This window comes from Alnus glutinosa, chromosome 8, assembly GCF_958979055.1.
Source record: "Alnus glutinosa chromosome 8, dhAlnGlut1.1, whole genome shotgun sequence".
Taxonomy (NCBI): Eukaryota; Viridiplantae; Streptophyta; class Magnoliopsida; order Fagales; family Betulaceae; genus Alnus; species Alnus glutinosa.
In genome coordinates, this window is record NC_084893.1 from 8061910 (window position 1) to 8083907 (window position 21998).

Sequence of the window (21998 nt, forward strand, 5' to 3'; positions counted from 1 at the left end):
ACTCGGGCCAACCCATTTCAAAGATTGCGAGCCTCTGAGTCAATGACTCACAAGCGATTGCGAGCATGTAATCCATCAGGTACGAGCCTATGAGTATGAATTTGGATACCTTGGAGTCCCAAGAAGGTACTACCCTGGTAATCGACATAGCTAACCAGGGGCGCCAATATGCGATCTCGAAAAATTTGGGATCGCACCCGGTTCCTATAAATCTGGGACTAAAATTAATTCTGGATTTGCCGCCTAAAATCTTGTTTTGAGACTGGTAAGGAAAGAATCTCAATTTGGGGGAGGTAGAGGATTCGGAGTCCAGGCCAGACTCTAACAGCGCTCCTAGGTCAAGAAAGGAGCACATACATCAGGATTCGTATAAAAAAGTCTTCAATAAAGGCAAAACGAGTACTTTGCCCTTAAAAAATCACGTGACAGGCACGTGTTGCGGGCTCTGTCAGAATTTAACAGCGAATCCTAACGGAATACCCTTCTATGAGACGTTTTGATAGTTTGATATCCCAATTCGAGACGTTTACTAATTTGATACCCTTCCGTCAAAAAACATAATAGTTTAGTACCCTTTCGTGAAGTTATCCCATTATTAAATTTGTAGGACTTACAAATCCAATGGTGAATTTAAAAACAAATTGAACAAGACACATGACTGGAATAAGAGAATTTTTTCTGATCCGGTTCGGAGAAAATTTATGTCAATTTTACACCAAAACCGGAATAACAGAATACCAGTAAGGCAATAGACCTTTCCGTGCACTGGAATAGGAACTCCCACTAATGGTGCAACCAAACAGCACCTTTCTTCCCCCATTAAGACACAATCCAACCTCCTAGTATCGAAGCACAACACCAGACCACCCGCCGGTATCACAGTAACACCAGAAACAGCCTCCGCACGCACGGCTTCCTCCCACCGCGGCACACTACCGCTACGAGACCGCCTCTACCGGAGAGAACGCCGCCAGATCGTCACCAGCACCCACCAGAGTAGCGCCGATCTCCCACCGCACACGTCGACGGCAGCCCACACTCGGTCAGAGCAAGCCAACCACCACAGGCAGCCCTACAGGTAACGTCTGAGCAATAGCCCACTGCCGCACACACGGAACCGCATTCCTTCACCGTCACACGACACTGCACAGCGAAACCTCCCAAGAAAGCACTGCTCTGATAATTCTTATTAACTAAAATCGATAATCTTAATCCTGTTAGGAATAGCAATCCTAAATAGTAAGGAAAATACTACTTATTTAATAATTATAATATAAATTGGAGGGTTCGTAACAGAACACGACCTTTGCACTGGTAACTTGCCTGCCTTAATCGATCCTCACAGCCCCTAGAATGAATGCTGTAGGTTTCTATCGATTAAAAATCATAAAATACAGAAATTAAATGATAATCGACCGCTTCGAGGGGATAACCTTTCTTTTGCTGGTTAATGAAATTGACTTGAAATTCACATTTATTATTGCCATAGCTCAGCTGAAGAAGTGAAGTTTTTCTTTTTCTCATATAGGACATGAGCAATCAAAACTCTAGTTTTATTTTACGTTTCTGACCGTTTTCTTGGCAACCAAACTAAGCTATTGTCAAGGTTTATTGTGCACTTCCATTGTTACTACTATATTTCATAAATTTTGATTTGGATGGTTTTTGGTACTTTTATTTTGTAACCGTTTTTTAAAAGTGGAACCATTGGTTTGATTTGGTTGCGTTATTCAATGCAGTAGAAATGGGGAGTGAAAGCAATTTGAAGACATGGGTATCTGATAAATTGATATCGCTGCTGGGATATTCTCAGCCCACGGTTGTTCAGTATATTATCGGACTATGTAAGTCATGATATGATATGATATTTTTAATACAATTCACATTTGCAAGCACGTACAAGTGGTTAGCACTCTGTCTAATGCAAATGTTGCTTTTGTTGCAGCTAAGCAAGCAACGTCACCAGCTGATGTGGAGGGCAAACTCGTGGAGTTTGGACTGTCTTCATCAAGTGAAACCCGTGCATTTGCTGCAGAAATCTTCTCTAGAGTGCCCCGTAAAGCGTCTGGTGAGAATGTGAGTATTCTCATTTGAGATTTCGGTGAATGCACAGACTTACAAGTTTAACAACCGTTTGCTAATTTTTATTTGCTGTGTTAAGTTTTCATTCCTCACACAGATGCATCTAAATATTTGATGCCCTTCTCACTCTACTTGTTGTCTGTAACAGCATTATCAGAAACAAGAGAGGGAAGCTGCTGTGTTGGCAAGGAAGCAGAAGACTTATGCAATTTTGGATGCTGATGATGATGAAGACAATGATGTTGGGGGAAATGTTGATCATAGGTCTTCCGTTGCAGATGCTCCTGAAACCAGAAAAGTGGATACCCATAAAAAACGTTTCAGGAAGAAGATTGAAAGTCAAGATGATGAAGATGATGAGGTATTGTGTTTATACCTAACTGATAGATTATTATTATTCCTTTTTTATTTCTTTTGGAAAATACGGAGAATGCTTATTCTAATGACACATTACTCTTGCTTTGCCTTAACGCAATGCCACAGGTAATTCCACGGGGGGCAGCAGAGAGACAGGTTAAAAGACGAATTTCTGGTGACGAAGATGACAGTTCAGAGGTATTTTGTTATTCTTGAATGTCGATGCTTTTATTTCTACAAGATGTCTTGTCTTTGTTACACTGCAGTTCACTGAAAGTAGAAGGCTGAGTTATAATGGAGAATACTTCTTTCATTTTTTTTTTGGATAATTTATAATGGACAAGACCAACCATACATATGGACTTCATCAATTGATTCACTTCTTTAGTACTTTTAAGCTTTTAGCTGGTGTTCTTAACTATTGATTTTGTCAGCTTGCTATATAATAGTAGGATCCTTTTGGTGCAACTGGATGCTGACATGTTCAACAATATCTGATCTAAAATATGATTTCTTGAATACATACATGGTTTCATCGATTATACTATTGTGTGCCTCATTAAAGTTTGTACCTATGTTTTTTTTAAGCATCAATTTTATTGAGGAAAATCATTATGTTTTTTTCTTTTCTTTTTTTCATTATTTAGTTTTCCTTGTTTCCACTATCCTAAATTTAAATTATGGCTTGTGTTTCTACTGTTGTGCAGTCAGAAGAAGAAAGGTTGCGTGACCAAAGAGAGAGGGAGCAATTGGAGCTGAATATAAGGGAACGGGATGCAGCAGGGACACGGAAGGTACACAATTACATCAAGATTATTAATTTGATCTGTTACTTTTAGCTGTTGTCGAAAGATACGCTTGGACCTTTTTGAGTTATGTCTTGTCGGTCCAAAGCATCATGGTTTATGCTATCGATGCATCCGTAAATCATTGATTGATACCTATGTGCATAAAAATGCAGCTAAGTGGTAGCTGCATGCCTGAGTCTTGTCCATGTAACATGGTATATGACACCACCTTTTAATAAATATAGAATACCTGAAAAAGGTGGTTTCTTATAGACTTCACATATGCACCATATATTTGGATATGGGCTGGGCCTGGATCAGTTCATATCTCCAGTACGGAAATGGTCCCCAGATTTGGATTTCACAGCACCTACATGCATGTAGGTAGATATACAGTGAACAAAATTTATATACATACATATAGGACGCCCGAATAATCTCTTACAAAATTCTTTATTTGTTAATTTTCATGTTACTGTTGGTGTTTTTTTTTTTTTTTTTTTTTTTTTTCTCTCTCTCTTAATTTCCTAACAGTTAACCGAACCAAAGTTATCACGGAGGGAGGAAGGTATGACATTTGATAGTCCTGCATGATTATGTACTTTTCAATCCATAAATAAGTTCATAGTTGCAGATATGTATATTTGTGTGCGGGCGCGTGTATTCAATCAAATATTGCAAAGCCCTGGTATACTCAATTTGATGTAGTTATTGTATAACAGAAGAGGCAATGAGGAGATCTGATGCTTTGGAGCAAGATGGCCTTGAAACCCTAAGGTTGGTCAATATATATATCATTTGATTTGCTCTCTGATGTGTGTATTATCATTTCCATTTTATCTTATCTTTGGAAGTACTAAAATCCAGTGATGGATCTTATGCGTGTTCTATCTATTGCACCTTCTGGTATTCCTATTTTATTTGCTTGATAGCAATGAAACTACTCATCTTTTTCTTGCCTCTGATTCAGAAAAGTTTCAAGACAAGAATATTTGAAGAAAAGAGAGCAGAAGAAAATGGAGGAATTAAGGTATGCTGGATTTACATGTTGCTCTTACTTTAGTTCAGCTGTGTGCTGCAGCTTCTGCTTTTCAATGAGTTCCCACTTGAAAAAAAGAAGAAAAATGGCAATAGTTCTAGGTGATTTTTCTTCATAATTTCTGATTATTTGGCTACATGTCAGAGATGATATAGAAGATGAGCAATATCTATTTGATGGCGTGAAGCTTACCGAAGTGGAATATCGCGAGTTAAGGTAATTTGTCTCTTTAACTTTTTTTTTTTTTTTTTTAGTAAGGTAATTTGTCTCTTACAAAAGCTTTTGCATATTTTCTGTACTAATCATTTTACTTCTGCATATTCTGAGTTTATGAGGTATTCATTTTTCATTTAACTATCTATCCTATTAAGTAGAATGTCAAATTGGTATGTGTCTGATGCAATTGGTTGGTACACACGTTGTAATTTTGTGAAGAGTATATCTGTGCTGGATTTTGGAACTTTATAGTGTGATGTTATATTAACTTGCATGCCGGAAAAAAAGAAAAAAGAAATGCACTTGGTACCCTTGTGAAATGAGTTTTGATATAATAAAGTTTACCCCATCGACTCTGGTTTTAGTCTCTGAAGATTTTATTCCATATAATTTAATAAGCACCTGTTCCTATCTTTTGATTTTCTCTTCCCTGTTATTTTGGAAAATGGAAAAATTTAAACTGATCATATTATTCAATTAAAATTTCAAAATTGTTGGTCTCTGATTCCACAAACATTGTCATTGCTTAGTTCTTCTGAGCACTCTAGAATGGCTACCATGGTTGAATGCAGAAAGATGGTGTACATCGACTTGAGGAATTCCCCCTTTTGTTGTAATTTAAACCATGTCTGTGACAATTAACTATAATTACCCTGTTTTCTGAGTATCCATGTGAGATAAGTTTTTGTACTTGATCATCTTGTATGCGGAAGAGCTATGTAACTTCATCATTTCAATTGGAGCAAAGTGATAGTTCGAAGCTCAAAATTCCTGTCATGAGGCTCCGAACAATGTTTTACCCTCACAATTTCTGGAAACTGGGTTGATGAAAAAAATTCATGGATTTTTTTTTTTCTCTAGGTACAAGAAGGAAATATATGAGCTTGTGAAGAAGCGGTCAGAGGATGCTGACAATACAAGTGAGGTAATCAACAATTCCATCAAGGCATAGTTGGCGGGTCCATTAAATTCATTCATTCTTCAGCTTAATTGTTTATTGTTATGTTAATTGCTTTTGTAGCTACTTCCAATTAAAAAAATTGCTTTTGTAGCTAGTTTGGATACTAACTTTTAGCGGGTGACATTTTTGCAAATGTTGCAAATAGTTAAAGTTGAGGAATTGTTTATCAATGTCAAACCATAAATATTTTTCTGCCTCTCATTCGCTTCAGGATATTTTGAAAAGATGATCGTTTGACAAATAGAACCTAGATGACCATATCTACACAATTTTGAGTGGTTACTATTTCTTCTGAGTTCAATATCTCATACCTGGAGGGGAATTATTTTGAAACTTCCATTCAATTTTAAATCTCTTAGTATTATATATTTTCCCCCAAAACTTCTGTCAATATTTTGATTTTTTGGGAAGTATCAGTTTCTGTGTCACATTCGGACATAAAGATATTATCTATGTTCATATATGTATTTATGAATGTTTGCAAGTCTGTAAACATGAATATGTATACATACTAACGCAAGCACATGGCATGTGTCTTTATGCTTGCAAAAGGTTACTTTGGTTTATTCTTGAGTTTATTTACAATTACCAAGCAAATGATATTGCTGTTCAACCTCAACATCAAACATATATAAACTTCTGTAAAAGAACTGTAGATTTCGCAAGAGCATATGGTCATTTATTTCTAATGAAGATGTTCTATGTTTTAATATTTTAATTCTCAGTATAGGTTAATACAAAATCCGATGCATAGGTTGAACAAGAGACTTGATTGCAGTGAGTAAAAGATGGTTGAAGTAGATAAATTTGTACAATCGAAGATATTTGCCTGATATGTTGGTTACAAGTATACTTTTATGCAGTGTTGGAAAATCACATTTTATAAAGTGAGTTTATTTTTTCTTTTCTTGATATTACCATGATACTCGATTAAGCTTACTTAGGTGACCTGCTCCAAGAGGAGTTTTCTAAATAAATTATCCCCCTGGTGCAAATGAATTCCATGAAAAATATGAAACAATGAGTGAATGCACTGTCCTCTCTTCTGCCTATATGTGTTTCTTGTTCCTATGATATGTTGGTGTCGTTAATTAATTATGTGCTATACTTCTCCTTCATTCTTTGAGAGTGCAGTACAGGATGCCGGACGCCTATGATCAAGATGGCGGTGTTAATCAGGAAAAGAGATTTTCCGTGGCTTTGCAGCGTTACAGGTGAGTTTACACTGAAAAGAGAAGAGGCAGAGATGTTTACAATCGCCACATACCTCACGCACACGCACACGCACACACGCGTATACTATCCACATTTCCTTTGAGAGCTTCCTCTGGCACAACTGGCGTATGAATCTATTTTCTGGAAATACATCTTGCTCTGTCTTGTTAATTTTTTAGCTTGTTATGTCTTATAGGGATCCAACTGCTGCGGAAAAAATGAATCCTTTTGCAGAACAAGAGGCTTGGGAGGAGCATCAAATTGGTAAGCTGTTGTTGAAAATCCATTATTTGAATTGATGTTTTTAATCAAAATTCTTCTTTGTTAATAATCTAATTCTAAAGTCATCATCTTGCAGGGAAGGCAACGTTGAAATATGGTTCAAAAAATAAAAAGCAAATATCTGATGACCATCAGTATGTTTATTCAGTCTCCACTCTATTACATCTTTTTGATTAATCTTCTTTACATGCTGGTTGGATTTTTGCTGATATCTCAGATTGCGTTTTGAAATTTTGTCATAGTTTCCTTATGTTTTTAAATGAGCATGCGTATGATTAGCACCTATTGCTTCTTTTCATGTTCAGGTTTGTGTTTGAGGATCAGATTGATTTTATCAAAGCATCAGTTATGGATGGCGACAATGTATATCTTTTAACTTCATTTATTGTAGCGTGACAGTTCCTCTGATTTTGTGGTAAAATTCTATCTGCATCTCACTTTTTTTTTTTTTGCAGATTGATGATGGAGAATCCACCGAGTTGCTTGAGAAGTCTATGGCAAAATCAGCTTTTGAGAAGCTTCAGGTTTGCATTCCATAGTCAATTTTATTTTGTAGGAGTTTTCATATACTTTCCCCTTGAGTTATCAGGATTGAAATCTACTATTTTAAATATGTTGCAAGCTTGGGCAATAGATATTATATAGGGAAAGACACATGCTTCTGAGATAAGTTAGAAGGAAGAATATTTTAAATAATGAGACATTCCTCAAGAGACTGAATAGCATATTAAATTGAACAAAATATCATTGTGAAAGTTACAGAAGATTGTGGAAGTTTAATTTATTCTAGTTGCCCAAATAACATGGAAAGACACCCGAAATTCTTGTTTTAGGATGAGCTTGAAGGTTTATCACATAAAAAAAAGGCACATATATCTTCGAAGTTTCAGAAAATTGAGTGAAATTAATACTATGTCTAGATGTCTGTTGGAGATGTATTTCTTTACCTTTGAATGCCATTAATGTGAGAAGTTTTTGCTATGCATTTTACTTATCGTTTGTCTTCTTGTTCATTCAGGAGGATAGAAAAACATTACCTATATATCCATATCGTGATGAATTGCTCAAAGCTGTTCATGATCATCAGGTTTCTATATCTCCTGGTTACATCTAGTAATGAATTTCTTCAAACATGCTGCTAATGAACTGTCTTGCACTTATGTTTATATTCTGTACTAACTATTAAGAATTTCCATGTTGTATTATGTGTCTGCATACACACACAGACCCAAATATGTATACGTGGATGTTATTCGAAGTGTAAACTTGTTTCTCATGACGTTGATTATCGTTTTTTGTAGGTTCTTGTCATTGTTGGTGAAACTGGTTCCGGGAAGACTACACAGATACCCCAATATCTTCATGAAGCTGGATATACAAAGCGTGGAAAGGTTTTTTTTTTTTTTTTTTTTGGTTATGGCAGATACTAAAGAAAATCTTCTTGTTTTTTCCTCGATACTAATTGCTGTCACCTTCTGGTGAAAGATTTGGATGGATAGTTGGAGGCAATGTTACTGAGTCCATTTTATATGCATAAGAGTCCATTTTATATGCATAAGACACACACACATGCATCCCACCCACAGAATAGAATTCTATTCTTATAGTTTTTGCCAATTTTAACCCAATATATATCAATAGGAAACAAGATATTTAGTTAGGATTTCTGTAATAAAACGTTATTGTGCCATGATTTGCAAAATTCTGATTTAAATCGTAATTACTCTCCCTGGTTGCCAATGCAAACTAAATCTAGAAGAATCCTTTGTGTTCAAGGGAGGAGGTTTGGTTAGTTGAAAATATCTGGAAGTCAGTTTAGGTTGTAATTGTGATTTTGTCCTTTACAGGTTGGATGTACACAGCCACGAAGGGTCGCTGCTATGAGTGTTGCTGCCCGAGTTTCTCAAGAAATGGGTGTCAAACTTGGCCATGAGGTATGCTGCCTTCTATGCTGTACTCTGGTTTGTTTTAGATAGCTTGTCGTTATTCCGTTCTTAGTACTGGTTAGCTTTGTCAATAATAATGAATATTTTTGTTACTGTATGTGTGTGCTTTTTCATGTAGTGGAATGTGTAGTACTTGTTTGCACATCTTGATTCTGATATGGGATTGGCTGCTATGGATGTTTCTGACATAGAACAACCAGATATGGAAGGATTGGCATTTTATGTCTTAGAAATTTTGCACCAACCGGTGTGTGTTGCTTCGCGTATTGAGAAGCTACAACGAGATTTTCTTTGGGGTGGAATGGGAGAAGAATTTAAATACCATTTGGTGAGTTGGGCGAAGGTTTGTACCCCAATTTCAAAAGGGGGCTTGGCATTAGGAATTTGGTGTTGTTCAACCGCGCATTGTTAGGAAAATGGTTATGGCGCTTTGGCATGGAAAGAGATGCTTGGTGGAGAGTTGCGGTGGACTCCAAGTATGGTAGTTTGTGGGGTGGATGGTGCTCTCGTGAGATTGCAGGGGCGTTTGGAGTAGGGTTGTGGAAGTTCATAAGGAAAGGATGGGAGACTTTTTCCAAATTTCTTAGATATGAGGTGGGGGATGGGAGTAGGACTAGATTTTGGCATGACTTGTGGTGTGGAGATACGGTTATGAAAGAAGTGTTTCCTGATCTCTTTGGTATTGCTCGGGTGAAGGATGCGTCAGTGGCTGACAATATGGAGATTTTGGGCAAGTCCATTTAGTAGAACGTGAGCTTTATTAGAGAGGCGCATGATTGGGAAGTAAATGTTTTTACCTCTTTCTTCCAGGTTTTGGACTCTACCAGGGTGAATAGAGATCGGGCAGATTGCCTTAGCTGGGTCTCTTCCAAGAAAGGTGTGTTCAGGGTTAAGTCTTATTTTGTTTCCTTGACGTGTTCTGGAGGAACTCGGTTCCCTTGGAAGAGTGTGTGGCGGTCTCAGGCACCCCCGAGGGCAGCTTTCTTCACTTGGTCTGCAGTTCTAGGTAGAATCCTTACTTTGGACAATCTCAGGAAGAGGCACATAATCATTGTAGATAGATGCTGCCTATGCAAGCGAGATGGGGAATCAGTGGACCATAGTCTTCTGCATTGTGATGTGGCCTCTGCTCTGTGGAACAACATTTTCTCTCGCTTTGGTATTTCTTGGGTCATGCCTAGGAGTGTGCTAGACCTAGTTGCTTGTTGGTGGAAGTTTGGGAGATCAAAGAGCGCTACATCATGGAAGATGGTGCCTATATGCTTATTTTGGTGTATTTGGAGAGAAAGAAACCTTAGGTGTTTTGAGAACCTAGAGAGCTCCCTAGAGGAGGTGTTAGAGTTGTTTCTCCATACTCTGTATCTCTGGTCGATGGCTTTTTTGTACCCTTTATCCATCAGCTTCGCTCAGCTTCGCTGATTTTCTTGCTTCTTTTTCATTTTCTAGTTAGGTGTTTCTTGTTGTATACTTTCAGTGTACGTAAGGGCGCCTTACGCTTTCAATAAAACTAAACTTATCAAAAAAAAATTTTTTGCACCAATTAATCAAACTACTTGGGATTACAACGTTACTATTATTCCCATTTATGATCTTTTTAGAGACGTTCTTTCTGTTTCTCATTTATGCTAAAATGTTGCAATAGACATTATGGTTGATGTAACCTGATTTCCTTCATATTTGGATATTGCAAACTAATTTTCCTCTGTCGAATGCCAACAGTAATGTTTTATGTCATCTGCAGGTTGGTTATTCCATCCGTTTTGAAGATTGCACTTCAGAAAAGACTGTTCTTAAATATATGACAGATGGGATGTTGTTGAGAGAATTCCTTGGTGAGCCAGATCTGGCAAGCTACAGGTGAGATATTTTTTAGAGTCAGATTTATGGTTTAGTTGGATCTTGCGCTGGTTCACTTAGTGTCTGCTAAATTTTCAGTGTGGTGATGGTGGATGAGGCCCACGAAAGAACTCTCTCAACTGATATTCTATTTGGATTAGTAAAGGTAAGCAGAAACCTTTAAATTAAAAGAGTCTCTGTTTTGTGGTTTTCTTTTTTCAATTTAAGTGCATTGGTTGGTGGACTGCGGGGCATTTTTCAAATTACAAGTTAGCATTCCTGCAGTTAGGTGTCAATGATTATGTGGGTTTGTTAATGTTTTGGTGAATCCAACCTGATTTATCTCCTATTGGTATAATAACCTGGTGAGTTGAAGTTTCAGTTCTTTGTTCCCTTTAAATAGTTGATGATGTGTTAAGTGATTCGTGAAACACCTTTTGCTTTTATTTAAACATGATATATAAATAAAAATATATACTTATAAAAAATATATATATATATATATATATATATACATAAATAAAGATATATTATTCTGTCCTGCCTTATGTGGTGTATTTAGAAGGAAAGAAATGATTGGAGTTTTGAGGACCGCGAATGGACGGTGTAGGAATTAAATGATTTCTTTTTCCAAGACTCTTTACCATTGGACATCTGCCTTTGATTTAATATTTCAAGCTATCATTTTTTTTTTTTTTTGTTTTAAAAAAAATCTTTTTTCTTCTTTGTTAGGTGTATCTCTTGTATGCTTCATGTGTAGTTAGTTGCGTCTTTTGCGCTTTTTAATAAATTGCGATTACTTATATACAAAAAAAAAAAAAAAATTTATTCATGCCATTTGATGGTTTTAGATTTGAAGACTGCTTTAATATGGAACCCATAAGATCACCCACTCTCATATCAGTAAGATGTACTGGAGGCGTTTCGTTTCATTTGAAATTGCCAAATACCTTTCATTTAGGACTCAATCTGGTATTTATTATCCTTTTGTTGACATTCTGACTACTTGTGCTCTTGTATAACAGGATATTTCTCGATTTCGTCCTGATCTTAAGTTGCTTATCTCCAGTGCAACACTTGATGCGGAGAAATTTAGTGATTATTTTGATTCAGCTCCAATCTTTAAAATTCCAGGGAGGCGATATCCTGTTGAAATACACTACACCAAAGCTCCAGAAGCTGATTACTTGGATGCAGCCGTAGTTACTGTTCTCCAAATCCATGTGACACAATCACCTGGAGATATATTGGTTTTCTTTACTGGTCAAGAAGAGATTGAAACAGCAGAAGAAATTTTAAAGCACAGGACAAGGGGCCTAGGGACAAAGATTGCTGAGCTGATTATCTGCCCGATATATGCAAACCTACCGACTGAGCTCCAAGCAAAAATATTTGAACCCACTCCTGAAGGAGCACGGAAGGTCGTTCTTGCAACAAATATAGCTGAAACCTCCTTGACTATCGATGGGATCAAATATGTCATTGATCCAGGCTTCTGTAAAATGAAATCCTATAATCCAAGGACTGGGATGGAGTCATTGCTGGTTGCTCCTATTTCCAAAGCATCAGCTAATCAGAGGGCAGGTCGATCTGGACGAACAGGTCCTGGAAAATGCTTTCGACTATATACTGCCTACAATTATTACAATGATTTGGAAGATAATACAGTACCAGAAATACAAAGGACGAACCTTGCAAATGTTGTCCTTACACTCAAGAGCCTTGGTATCCATGACTTGTTAAATTTTGATTTTATGGACCCACCGCCATCTGAAGCATTATTAAAAGCCCTGGAGCTACTCTTTGCACTGAGTGCATTAAATAAACTAGGTGAGTTGACTAAAGTGGGTAGACGGATGGCGGAGTTCCCCCTTGATCCCATGCTATCCAAAATGATAGTTGCTTCTGATAAGTACAAGTGCGCAGATGAGATCATTTCCATTGCTGCTATGCTTTCAGTTGGAAACTCAATCTTTTATCGTCCAAAGGACAAACAAGTTCATGCGGACAATGCACGGATGAATTTTCATACTGGAAATGTTGGGGACCACATTGCATTGTTAAAGGTTCGTTAATAATGGTTTTTGTTGTGTTCTTTTGTGCATACAGCTTATACAGTTCTACATTTTCACTGACATGATAGACATGTTCAGTGATTTGAATTGTATAAGTTTCTTTTGCTTGAGATCTTTGAAATTATGAGACAATTGGATTTCCAGGTGTGGACAGATAGTAATGTTCATTGTACTGATGTATGATAGGCCGTTCTGGTTGCATTTTCAGTAGTAATCAAAAGAATAGCTTTGTTGGTGTACTACTGTATTATACTTTATGAGCCTAGCAATGAGTTGCCGTCTTGGAGAATGGTGATTGACCTATTTGTTATTGTTTTTATTCAGGTCTACAGTTCATGGAAGGAGACAAATTACTCAACACAATGGTGTTATGAAAATTATATACAGGTATGATTTAACAACAATTCCTTATTTTGGTTGTATTACTCTTAGTAGTGCTGATATTTATAAAACCATATCTATTGGCTTCATACATGCCACCAGGTACGAAGGCCTTGAGAAATGCAAGCACCATTTCTCCCCTGCTCTTTCAATTTAAGCTCAAATTTCTGTTTTTATTATTTATTTATGTTTATTTATGATTGATGGGTTTGGTGAAGATTACGAACTTAGCTATCTGTTATCTTAGTTGTTGTGGCTATCTATCATAAGATTACGTTGACTGCATACCCGTTTTCACATTCTTATCCTGGCTTACATAATAATTAATTGTGTGGTTGTTTTCTTTTGGTCAAGAGTGCTCTTAATGTTCTTGGTAATCTCAATGTCATTGTTTACAGGTTAGGAGTATGAAGCGTGCAAGGGATGTGCGAGATCAGCTTGAAGGGCTCTTGGAAAGGGTTGAAATTGAACTAACCTCAGACCCCAATGACATTGACGCTATAAAAAAAGCTATAACATCTGGTAAATCTATAGCTACACTTTGCTTGCAATGATTAGGAAGTAAAAATGATTCTCTTTTGTATTCATTGTTGAAATTAGTTCTATATTTCTCCTTCCAGGTTTTTTCCCGCACTCTGCAAGGATGCAAAAGAATGGATCTTATCGGACAGTCAAACATCCACAGACTGTTCACATACACCCCAGCTCAGGGCTGGCACAGGTAAGCTATTTGTGATTCATTAATAATATGATGTTTATTTTGGGAGAGCTTATGATTGCCTACTGTGATGCACAATTTATGTGGTCAATGTGATGCTCGCATTATTTCTATAATGCTATTAGAAGTATATTCTTATTCTGTCTAGTCTAATCAGGTGATATATGGTTGGAGGATGTTGATTTAAAAAATTAGATTGTTGCAAGGGTATACAGACATCAGATTATTTTAATGTCATAAAAATAAAGGGGAAAATGTGATTTTTGTGAGGTTTCAAAAAAGGTTTGTTCGACTGAAAGTTGGAATAATTCCAGTTTGGTCTGTTTCTCATTTAAAAATATCGATTATTTTGGATGCAAAATCTGAAGGAAGATGAGATGTAGGAGGATTGGTTTTGGTAATTACATTCACACAGATTTTGATTCTTCTCAATGGAATTGGTGCTTACAGTATAGATGCAGAATGTTTGTTATGCTAATTGTACTATTTTTGTGTTCAACTTTGTAATGAGCTGTTGAACTGCCTTGTCCTGGTTTTCATTATCCAACTGGGTTTCTGGGCTTCCATTTTACAATATAAATTGAAATGTTAAATAAAATATGTACGCCAGCACAATTTTCCATTAATTTGGGGGGTTTCTCTTGTATACTTCTTGTGTACTACAGTTGCACCCTTCCTGCGCTTTCTAATGAGATTTGAATTACTTATCAAAAAGGTCTGTTTGTGCAAGTCTACGAGGGTTGACCTCTGAGATGTTCGTATGACATCATATTTATAACATGTAAAATGATTAATTAAATATATTATACAAAATATAGAACAATAAAGTAGATGTTTTATTGTAGAATAATATTAATATATTATAATACAAAGATGATGCAAGAGAGTTTATACAAAAAATATACATTACCTGAATAAAGTTTATGTTTATATTTCATATTAGGCTTGGTTTTTTTGGTATACAATGTTTTTTGAAATGTAAATAAGATTCATTCTTATGTTTTTTGAAATGATGTTTATGCTTATGTCTTTTACATCTTTTTCGCCTTTAGGTCCTCCCTAGATGGGTTGTGTACCATGAGTTGGTACTCACAAGCAAGGAATATATGAGACAGGTAAGTGTTATCCTCCCTCAAACCATTTGATTGAAGTTAGTTTTCCTGTGTGCTGGTTTGAAATATTTTTGCTACAATAAGTAAAACTGAGAATTTTAATTGCAGGTAACGGAACTAAAGCCGGAGTGGTTGGTGGAAATAGCCCCACACTATTACCAGCTTAAGGATGTTGAAGACGGTACTCTCTCTCTCTCTCTCTCTCTCTCTCTCTGTGCGCACGTGCGTGTTTAGATACAAGTTTCCTGTCTGAAGTAGGGATAAGGGCGTCCTCCTTTTCATCTTCAACACTACCAATATTGTTGAGGACCTTTGGTCGAATTCCTCCACCTTATATTCTGATGTTGTTAGGGATAAAAAGAATAAAATCAGGTTGCCCTATGGATGCAGACAATGTCGGGTGATTAAATATTGGAATGATTAGATTGTTTCAGACTGTTTGGACCTTGTAGATAAGTTTTCCTTAACAGTTCACCGGATCTAGCTAACAAAACTTTACTAACTGTTCAAGAAATATAATAGACCTAAAGAACGACACTGATTGGGATCAAGCTATTGAAACTTTATGTGCCTTCCTTAATATGCTTGTAAGGTTAAAAATTTTGGTAATCATTGAAGATTTTTAACATACAAACTTCTATCCTTTTTTTTTTTCTTCCTAAAATTGAAAATTAAAATTTGCAACTGGGTTACACATCATGTGTGATTTTTTATTGCAGCTACTGACTAGAGTACTTGAAACCAAATCAGAACTTTTAAGAAAAAAAAAATAGAAGTAAATAAAAATACACTTTGAAGTTTAAAAAATAGAAGTAAATAAAATACACTTTGAAGTTTAAAGGAACAATAATTATAACTTAATAATAAAGACAAAATTTACCTGGGCACAATGGAGTCCTTTATAAATGGCATGTGTTATTATATCTGGGTGGCCGCTCCCGGAGTGCAGTCGTGTGGAAGATGGTCCCTTGTTGCCTTATGTGGTGCTTGTGGAGGGAACGCAATGATAGGCAGTTTGAGGACAAAGAAAGAACTACTGAGGATCTCATTTCCTTTTTCTTTCATTCTTTGTACTCTTGGTCGGCTGCGTTCATCGCACCCTTATCGTTTAGCTTTAATGATTTCCTTGTATTGTTTTCTACTTCCACTTAGATGCCTTTCTTGTATACTTCCTGTGTACTTGATCGCGCTTTGCGCTTTTTAATGATATTTCTCTTACTTATCAAAAAAAAAAATATATATCTGTGTGAATGAAGGATAAAAAACATTCTTTTCTTTTCCTTTCCTTTTATTTTGGTTTCTTACCTAATCTGCATTTTTTTCGAGTTATTGAGAAAGCAGTGGTGTATCTGAATGAAGTTTACATAATTTATGTCAAAACATGTATTTACTTTATGTAAGGCTTGATGCATTGAAAGAAGACTTTTCTACTGGTTAATATTCTGTTGTAGCATTGTTGAGACAGGATTGATATCTGGCCATCATTTTGAATGTTGACGTGTACAGTTTTTGGTTGGTTTATGGTATTAAATAATTGTACAATTGCTTGATTCATGGTGTTAAAGTTGTGGTTCCTTTTCAATTTTAATGTTCAACAAACACAAAGCAAGGCACCATTTCTTATATCATTTAGTTGCCTGAATTGCTAAACTATATTATTTGTGACAGCGGTTACAAAGAAAAAGCCTCGTGGAGAAGGGCTTGCATCGTAGGACTGGGAGCTGGCCACAAGTCTTGGGAAAGGAGATCGCAGATGCTTTAGCAAAGAAGATGATAACTGTATATACATCTTATGGATTTTTGGGCTAAAGGTGATCATAGACACATCAAGAGAGGAAATGGAGACTTCGGATTTTTGGGCTAAAGGTGATCACAGACACATCAATAAAGGAAATGGAGACTGTAAATACAATTTTGTATATCTAGAATACCTGCATTTCCTGAAAATGTAGAAATCCCAGTGTATTGATCCCATGATTTTGAGGTAGAGCTTAACCCAGTGTAGAATTTAGTTAAGAATAGTTGCTTGTAAGATATTGTATAATGCTATATTTCTAGATTAATGTATCTTCTTTGCTAGCTTTATTTTCTATATGTTGTGTTTGAGGTACTGTTGAAGTGAACTGAGATTTCAGCAGCCTAGGTGTAATTCTGCTCGAGTTTCGACATACGTATGATTTGACTTGCTGATAGTGCTACCATATGTGTTTTCAGTTCAACGTGGATTTCATTTCACTATTGTTAGTGTTCTTTGGGAGTTGATATGTCTTTTGTCCAATTTTTCTGCCAGACTATGGCTGACTCTTTGTCCAAACGTGTAGCGACTTCTCTCTCTCTTATCACTTGTGGTTTTGCAGCGTTGTAGACGTTGAGTGCTGTCTCTCAGGCTTTACTGTGCACATTTTTGTGCTGTGTTACCTGAAATCCTGGCAATCAAGATTGGATACACCAATTTGGTTTCAATAGAAGCAAGAAATGATGCAGACCAGGTAGTTGGAACTTGCCCAAGAATTTCACTGGAGCTGGAACCATAAATACGTTAAAACCGAGTAATGCTACATATTACCCTTCTGTTCCTTCAAAACTGATGTGGATCTTAAAATAACCATTGGATCAAAATCTAATAGTGGTCTATCATAAATTCAATGGTGATTTTAAGAGCCGCATCAATTTTAGGAGGATAAAAAGGGAACACAAGGATGATATGTGCATTTCTCGTTAAAACATCCCCACTAAAGTTCTTCAAAAACATGAACATGATACACAAGCTTGACAGCTCAACGGGAATTAAAACATAAAGTTTTGGTCAATTATTTCATAACAGCAAATTAAGCAACAGAAATATCTGTTCTAAGGTTTCCAATGTGAAACGACAGAAATACTATTACATGAAAGAAAAGAAGAGCTTTTGATCCTCCCGAGAGCAAATTCATCTTATGTTCATGCAGACATGCCCTTAAGCCATGGGTCCAATGGCTTCCCAATTGAGTAGACAATGAATCCAATATCTCTCAGCTTCTTAACATCCACAATGTTTCTGCCATCAAACACAAATGCCGGTTTCTGCATATTATCAAAAATCCTTTGGAAATCAAGGCTCTTGAACTCATCCCACTCGGTCAGAATGCAGACCCCGTGGGATTCCTTAGTGGCCTCATAAGCGTCCCAAACAAAGCTCACTTGCTTCACCGTATTGGGACTCATAGGCTGGAGATGAACTGGGTGATCCCAATCAAACTTATTTAATGAGAGATCCCTTTGTATCTGATCCTCTGTGACTTGTGGGTCATATATGCTCAGCCGTGCTTTATCCCCCAATAGCCCTTTGCACACATCGATTGCCGGTGTTTCCCTTGTGTCCCCGGTGTCCTTCTTGAAAGCAAACCCTAGTACGGCAATCTTTTTACCAGAAACTGTGTTGAACATTGAAGAGACAACCTTGTTCACAAACCGGTTCTTTTGGTAGTCATTCACCTTAATCACTTGTTTCCAGTAGCTGGCAACTTCAGTTAAGCCATTGCACTCACAGATATAGATCAGGTTGAGTATGTCCTTTTGAAAGCAAGATCCTCCGAAGCCGACACTAGCATTCAGGAACTTGGGTCCAATTCTGGTGTCCTTACCAACGGCATCGGCAACCTGTGCAATGTCTGCCCCGGTTGCCTCGCAGAGAGCTGACATGGCGTTGACAGATGAAATCCTCTGAGCCAAGAAGGCATTGGCAGCTAACTTGGACAGCTCTGCTGACCAAAGATTGGTTGTGATGATCCTGTCTTCAGGCACCCAATGAGCATATACATCTTTTAGTGCTTGAATTGCTCTTTGGCCTTCAGGGGTTTCTCTCCCTCCGATGAGAACCCGATCGGGATTAAAAAGGTCTTGAATAGCAGTTCCCTCGGCAAGAAATTCAGGGTTGGAGAGAATTTGATAGTTGATGCCCTTGCTATTGAAGGAGAGGATCTTCTCGATTGCCTCGGCCGTTTTCACTGGAACAGTTGACTTCTCAACGACAATCTTGTTTGATGTTGAAACATTAGCAATCATCCTTGCTGCGCTCTCCCAATATGTCAGGTCTGCAGCTTTGCCAGCTCCGAGGCCCCGGGTTTTCGTCGGGGTGTTAACCGAAACAAAGATTATGTCTGCTTCTGAGACATGTTTTTCCACATCAGTGCTGAAAAAGAGGTTGTTTCCCCTGCACTGCTTCACGACTTGTTCAAGACCCGGCTCATAAATGGGGAGCTGGTCACTGTTCCAGGCCGTGATACGAGAGACGGAGATGTCAACAACAACCACTTCAATCGAGGGGCACTTGAGTGCAATGACTGCCATGGTAGGACCTCCAACATACCCAGCTCCAATGCAGCAAATCTTCACCATTTTCTCCGGCCGGTTAAAACCTGAAACAATATCAAACTAATTAAGCCTTCTTCGCAGAAGCCAACTTTTATACACTACAAAGCATGTATATACACCATTATAACACTCATTTCTATTCATAATTTGATTAAACAGCGATTGAATTGTGGAGTATGGGTTGGTTTCACCAAATAAAAGTTGGCTAAAATTATAACAGCAGATCAAAGCAAAAGAAAATTGCAGATAGAAAGTTCATTCCAAAGGCTTGGAGAGGAACCTCAAGACGGAAGGAGTAAGAGAGAAAGCTGTCAACTGCGCTCGTAGTAGCTGCCCATGGTGGTATATAATGTTTGTTGGTGCAAAAGATACCGAAAGATTCTTAGTTTCAGATCGGCAAGTCTCGATCAGCTTACTTAACAAAAAATACAATTAATTATTCACCTTTAACTGACATTGTATTTCTGTTTAGCCCCTTAAATGATCATTTATGACATTAATGTGATTCCTTCTAACTGAATACCATTTATATGTAAAAGCTAGATTGAGGGTGTTACATCCAACCAATAAATAAATAAATACATAAAGAAAAGAAGGGAAAAAGTGGTGGAACCACGTACCACGGGCACTCTAAGGTGTTTGGAAGTAGCTTGGCCACCTAATGGTGCTATATATATAGGCAATGAACAAGCTAAGTAAGACCACCGTACCCCCAATGGTCCTATATGCTATATATATATATAGGCAATGAAGAAAACTCCCAATGGTCCCAACAAGCAGAAACCCAGTATTTTTAGACGCTAATTCAGATTGAAAAATACCACAGCATCAACAAGCTAAATGCAAAAATAATAAAACATAATTCACATAATTGACACAAACAACCGTAAGTACGTACGTACGTACCTTATATCTCTTTTTATTAACTTCAATGGAAAGAAGAGACGGATCGAGAAGAACAAGTAGTATATATATATAATGTATTAGATGAAAGCAATGAAGCAGACACAATATCCTTAAATACCCAAACCCAATCTAACGTTGTTAACACATGTCCAAAGCAAAGTCAGATTCCAAATGCTCTCCTGGAACGTTCAACACGTTTCCAAGGGCAGCTTTCAGTCACAAACATGGGATCAATAATCAATTAATTCCGGCCGACACCCACTTTCAATTTTTTATTTTATTTTTTTTAAAAAAACCCACCTAATTTTAAAGAGATCGAACCATGTTTATATATATATATATATAATAATTAATTCAGTTTTGCACAAACACAAAATATCTCATAACTAACAATTTCTCAATATTTTAGTTGGTGCTTTGAGTGCGTGCACACCAAAATTTTACCGGTTGGGAGGAAAAATAAAGGCCATGATCAAGGGGCACGCAGAAACAACGTGCTTGTGCGGTAGAAAATGCGTTTCGAGTGATATCCAAGCCATGCCCGAGATGAGCATAGGATAGGATATTTAAACATAAAAAAATATTAAAAAAAAAGAAAAAAAGTGGGTTAGAGAGCTTGTTTCAAAAGGAATCAGTGCAGGTTAATTAACGTGTTTATACCTGGGAAAATGCCCACAAATCAGCAACAAAAGACGTTGATGGAATATTAAGCGTGAAGTTTATATATATATATATATATAAAGAGAGAGATCCTTGAGTTTCTCTATGATTTCAAATAATTCTAATTGAATATAAAATACTACGCCGTGTTAAACCAACCGATTAATTAATACCATGTGACTCTTGTTTAGCACCTAATGTGCCAACGGAAGTAATGGTAGGGTTCATATTTTTATCATCTCAAAGTTAATTTGCCTTTTAAAAGCCATATCAAGTTTGAAAAGATAAAAAGATGATCCCTAGTATTATTCGTGTCAACTGTAAATGCCAAGTAGTTCTATTAGTACATTAAGTGTCCATTAAAAAATGAGGTGGCTTTTAAAATTACCATTCGATGTGTGATTGATTAAATAATGATTTTGATCAAATGATGATTTTAAAAGCCACCTTATTTTTTGATGAACACTTGATGCATACTTAATTGACTAATAGAATTACTCGTATATGCCGCATAACGCAATTATTTTAAATTAAAAATATACCCTAAATAAAAAAGGGTTAAATACTCTATTGGTACCTGAGTTTTAGGCTTTTTTAAATTTAGTACATGATTTTTCATTTGTTTTATAGGTGTCATAGGTGATACTTGAGTTAGGGGTAAACACCCGTTTGGTACCTCTGTTACATTTTCCGTCCAAATATTAATGGCTTGCCACATGTCAACCGCTGAGGCTGACAAGTGGCATTATATAAAAAAAAAAATGAAAAATGAAAATCTTTAAAAAATTATATAAAAATAATAAAATAATACAATTTAAAAAAAAAAAAAAAAAAAAAAAAAAAAAAAAAGAAGAAGAGGGGTGACTGAGCCACTCCTTGGCCGGTCTAGGGTGGCCGATGGGGTGGTTCGGCCACTCCATGGCAGAAAAAAAAATGACCGAACTACCCCGTGACCCTTGGAATGGGATCGGAAGAGGTATCCTTCAAGCACATGCCAACTGTTTGACAAATAGCGTTTTCTTTTTATCAGTTAATTGGTGCTTCAATATGGAATTTGGTCAAACCAAACCA

General features: G+C 36.8%; 2 protein-coding genes across 7 annotated transcripts; one reads left to right on the plus strand and one right to left on the minus strand.

The window, feature by feature from the left end:
- Positions 1 to 824: 824 nt before the first annotated feature.
- On the plus strand, positions 825 to 17093 carry LOC133874823 (pre-mRNA-splicing factor ATP-dependent RNA helicase DEAH1-like). 2 transcript variants are annotated; one of them, XM_062312685.1, is made up of 28 exons: positions 825 to 1078; positions 1743 to 1844; positions 1946 to 2076; positions 2231 to 2443; positions 2566 to 2637; positions 3147 to 3233; positions 3762 to 3795; positions 3950 to 4004; positions 4198 to 4257; positions 4411 to 4482; positions 5344 to 5407; positions 6578 to 6657; positions 6855 to 6922; positions 7017 to 7074; positions 7246 to 7303; positions 7396 to 7464; positions 7959 to 8027; positions 8242 to 8331; positions 8788 to 8874; positions 10628 to 10743; positions 10822 to 10888; positions 11748 to 12788; positions 13122 to 13184; positions 13577 to 13700; positions 13799 to 13899; positions 14949 to 15011; positions 15117 to 15189; positions 16677 to 17093. In XM_062312685.1, exons 2-28 carry the CDS (start codon positions 1745 to 1747, stop codon positions 16718 to 16720), a joined length of 3159 nt encoding a protein of 1052 aa, XP_062168669.1. In that variant the 5' UTR covers positions 825 to 1078; positions 1743 to 1744; the 3' UTR covers positions 16721 to 17093. The 2 variants fall into 2 exon arrangements, with proteins under 2 accessions (XP_062168669.1, XP_062168668.1); XM_062312684.1 differs by having other exon boundaries at positions 826 to 1078; positions 1740 to 1844.
- A 698-nt stretch (positions 17094 to 17791) lies between these two features.
- On the minus strand, positions 17792 to 20796 carry LOC133874824 (UDP-glucose 6-dehydrogenase 5-like). 5 transcript variants are annotated; one of them, XM_062312689.1, is made up of 2 exons: positions 20712 to 20796; positions 17792 to 19405 (listed from the first exon to the last, which is right to left on the minus strand). In XM_062312689.1, the coding sequence occupies exon 2, from the start codon at positions 19383 to 19385 to the stop codon at positions 17949 to 17951; it is 1437 nt and encodes a 478-aa protein (XP_062168673.1). In that variant the 5' UTR covers positions 19386 to 19405; positions 20712 to 20796; the 3' UTR covers positions 17792 to 17948. The 5 variants fall into 5 exon arrangements, with proteins under 5 accessions (XP_062168673.1, XP_062168672.1, XP_062168671.1 ...); XM_062312688.1 differs by having other exon boundaries at positions 20701 to 20796; XM_062312687.1 differs by lacking the exon at positions 20712 to 20796 and adding an exon at positions 20268 to 20441.
- Positions 20797 to 21998: the final 1202 nt, after the last annotated feature.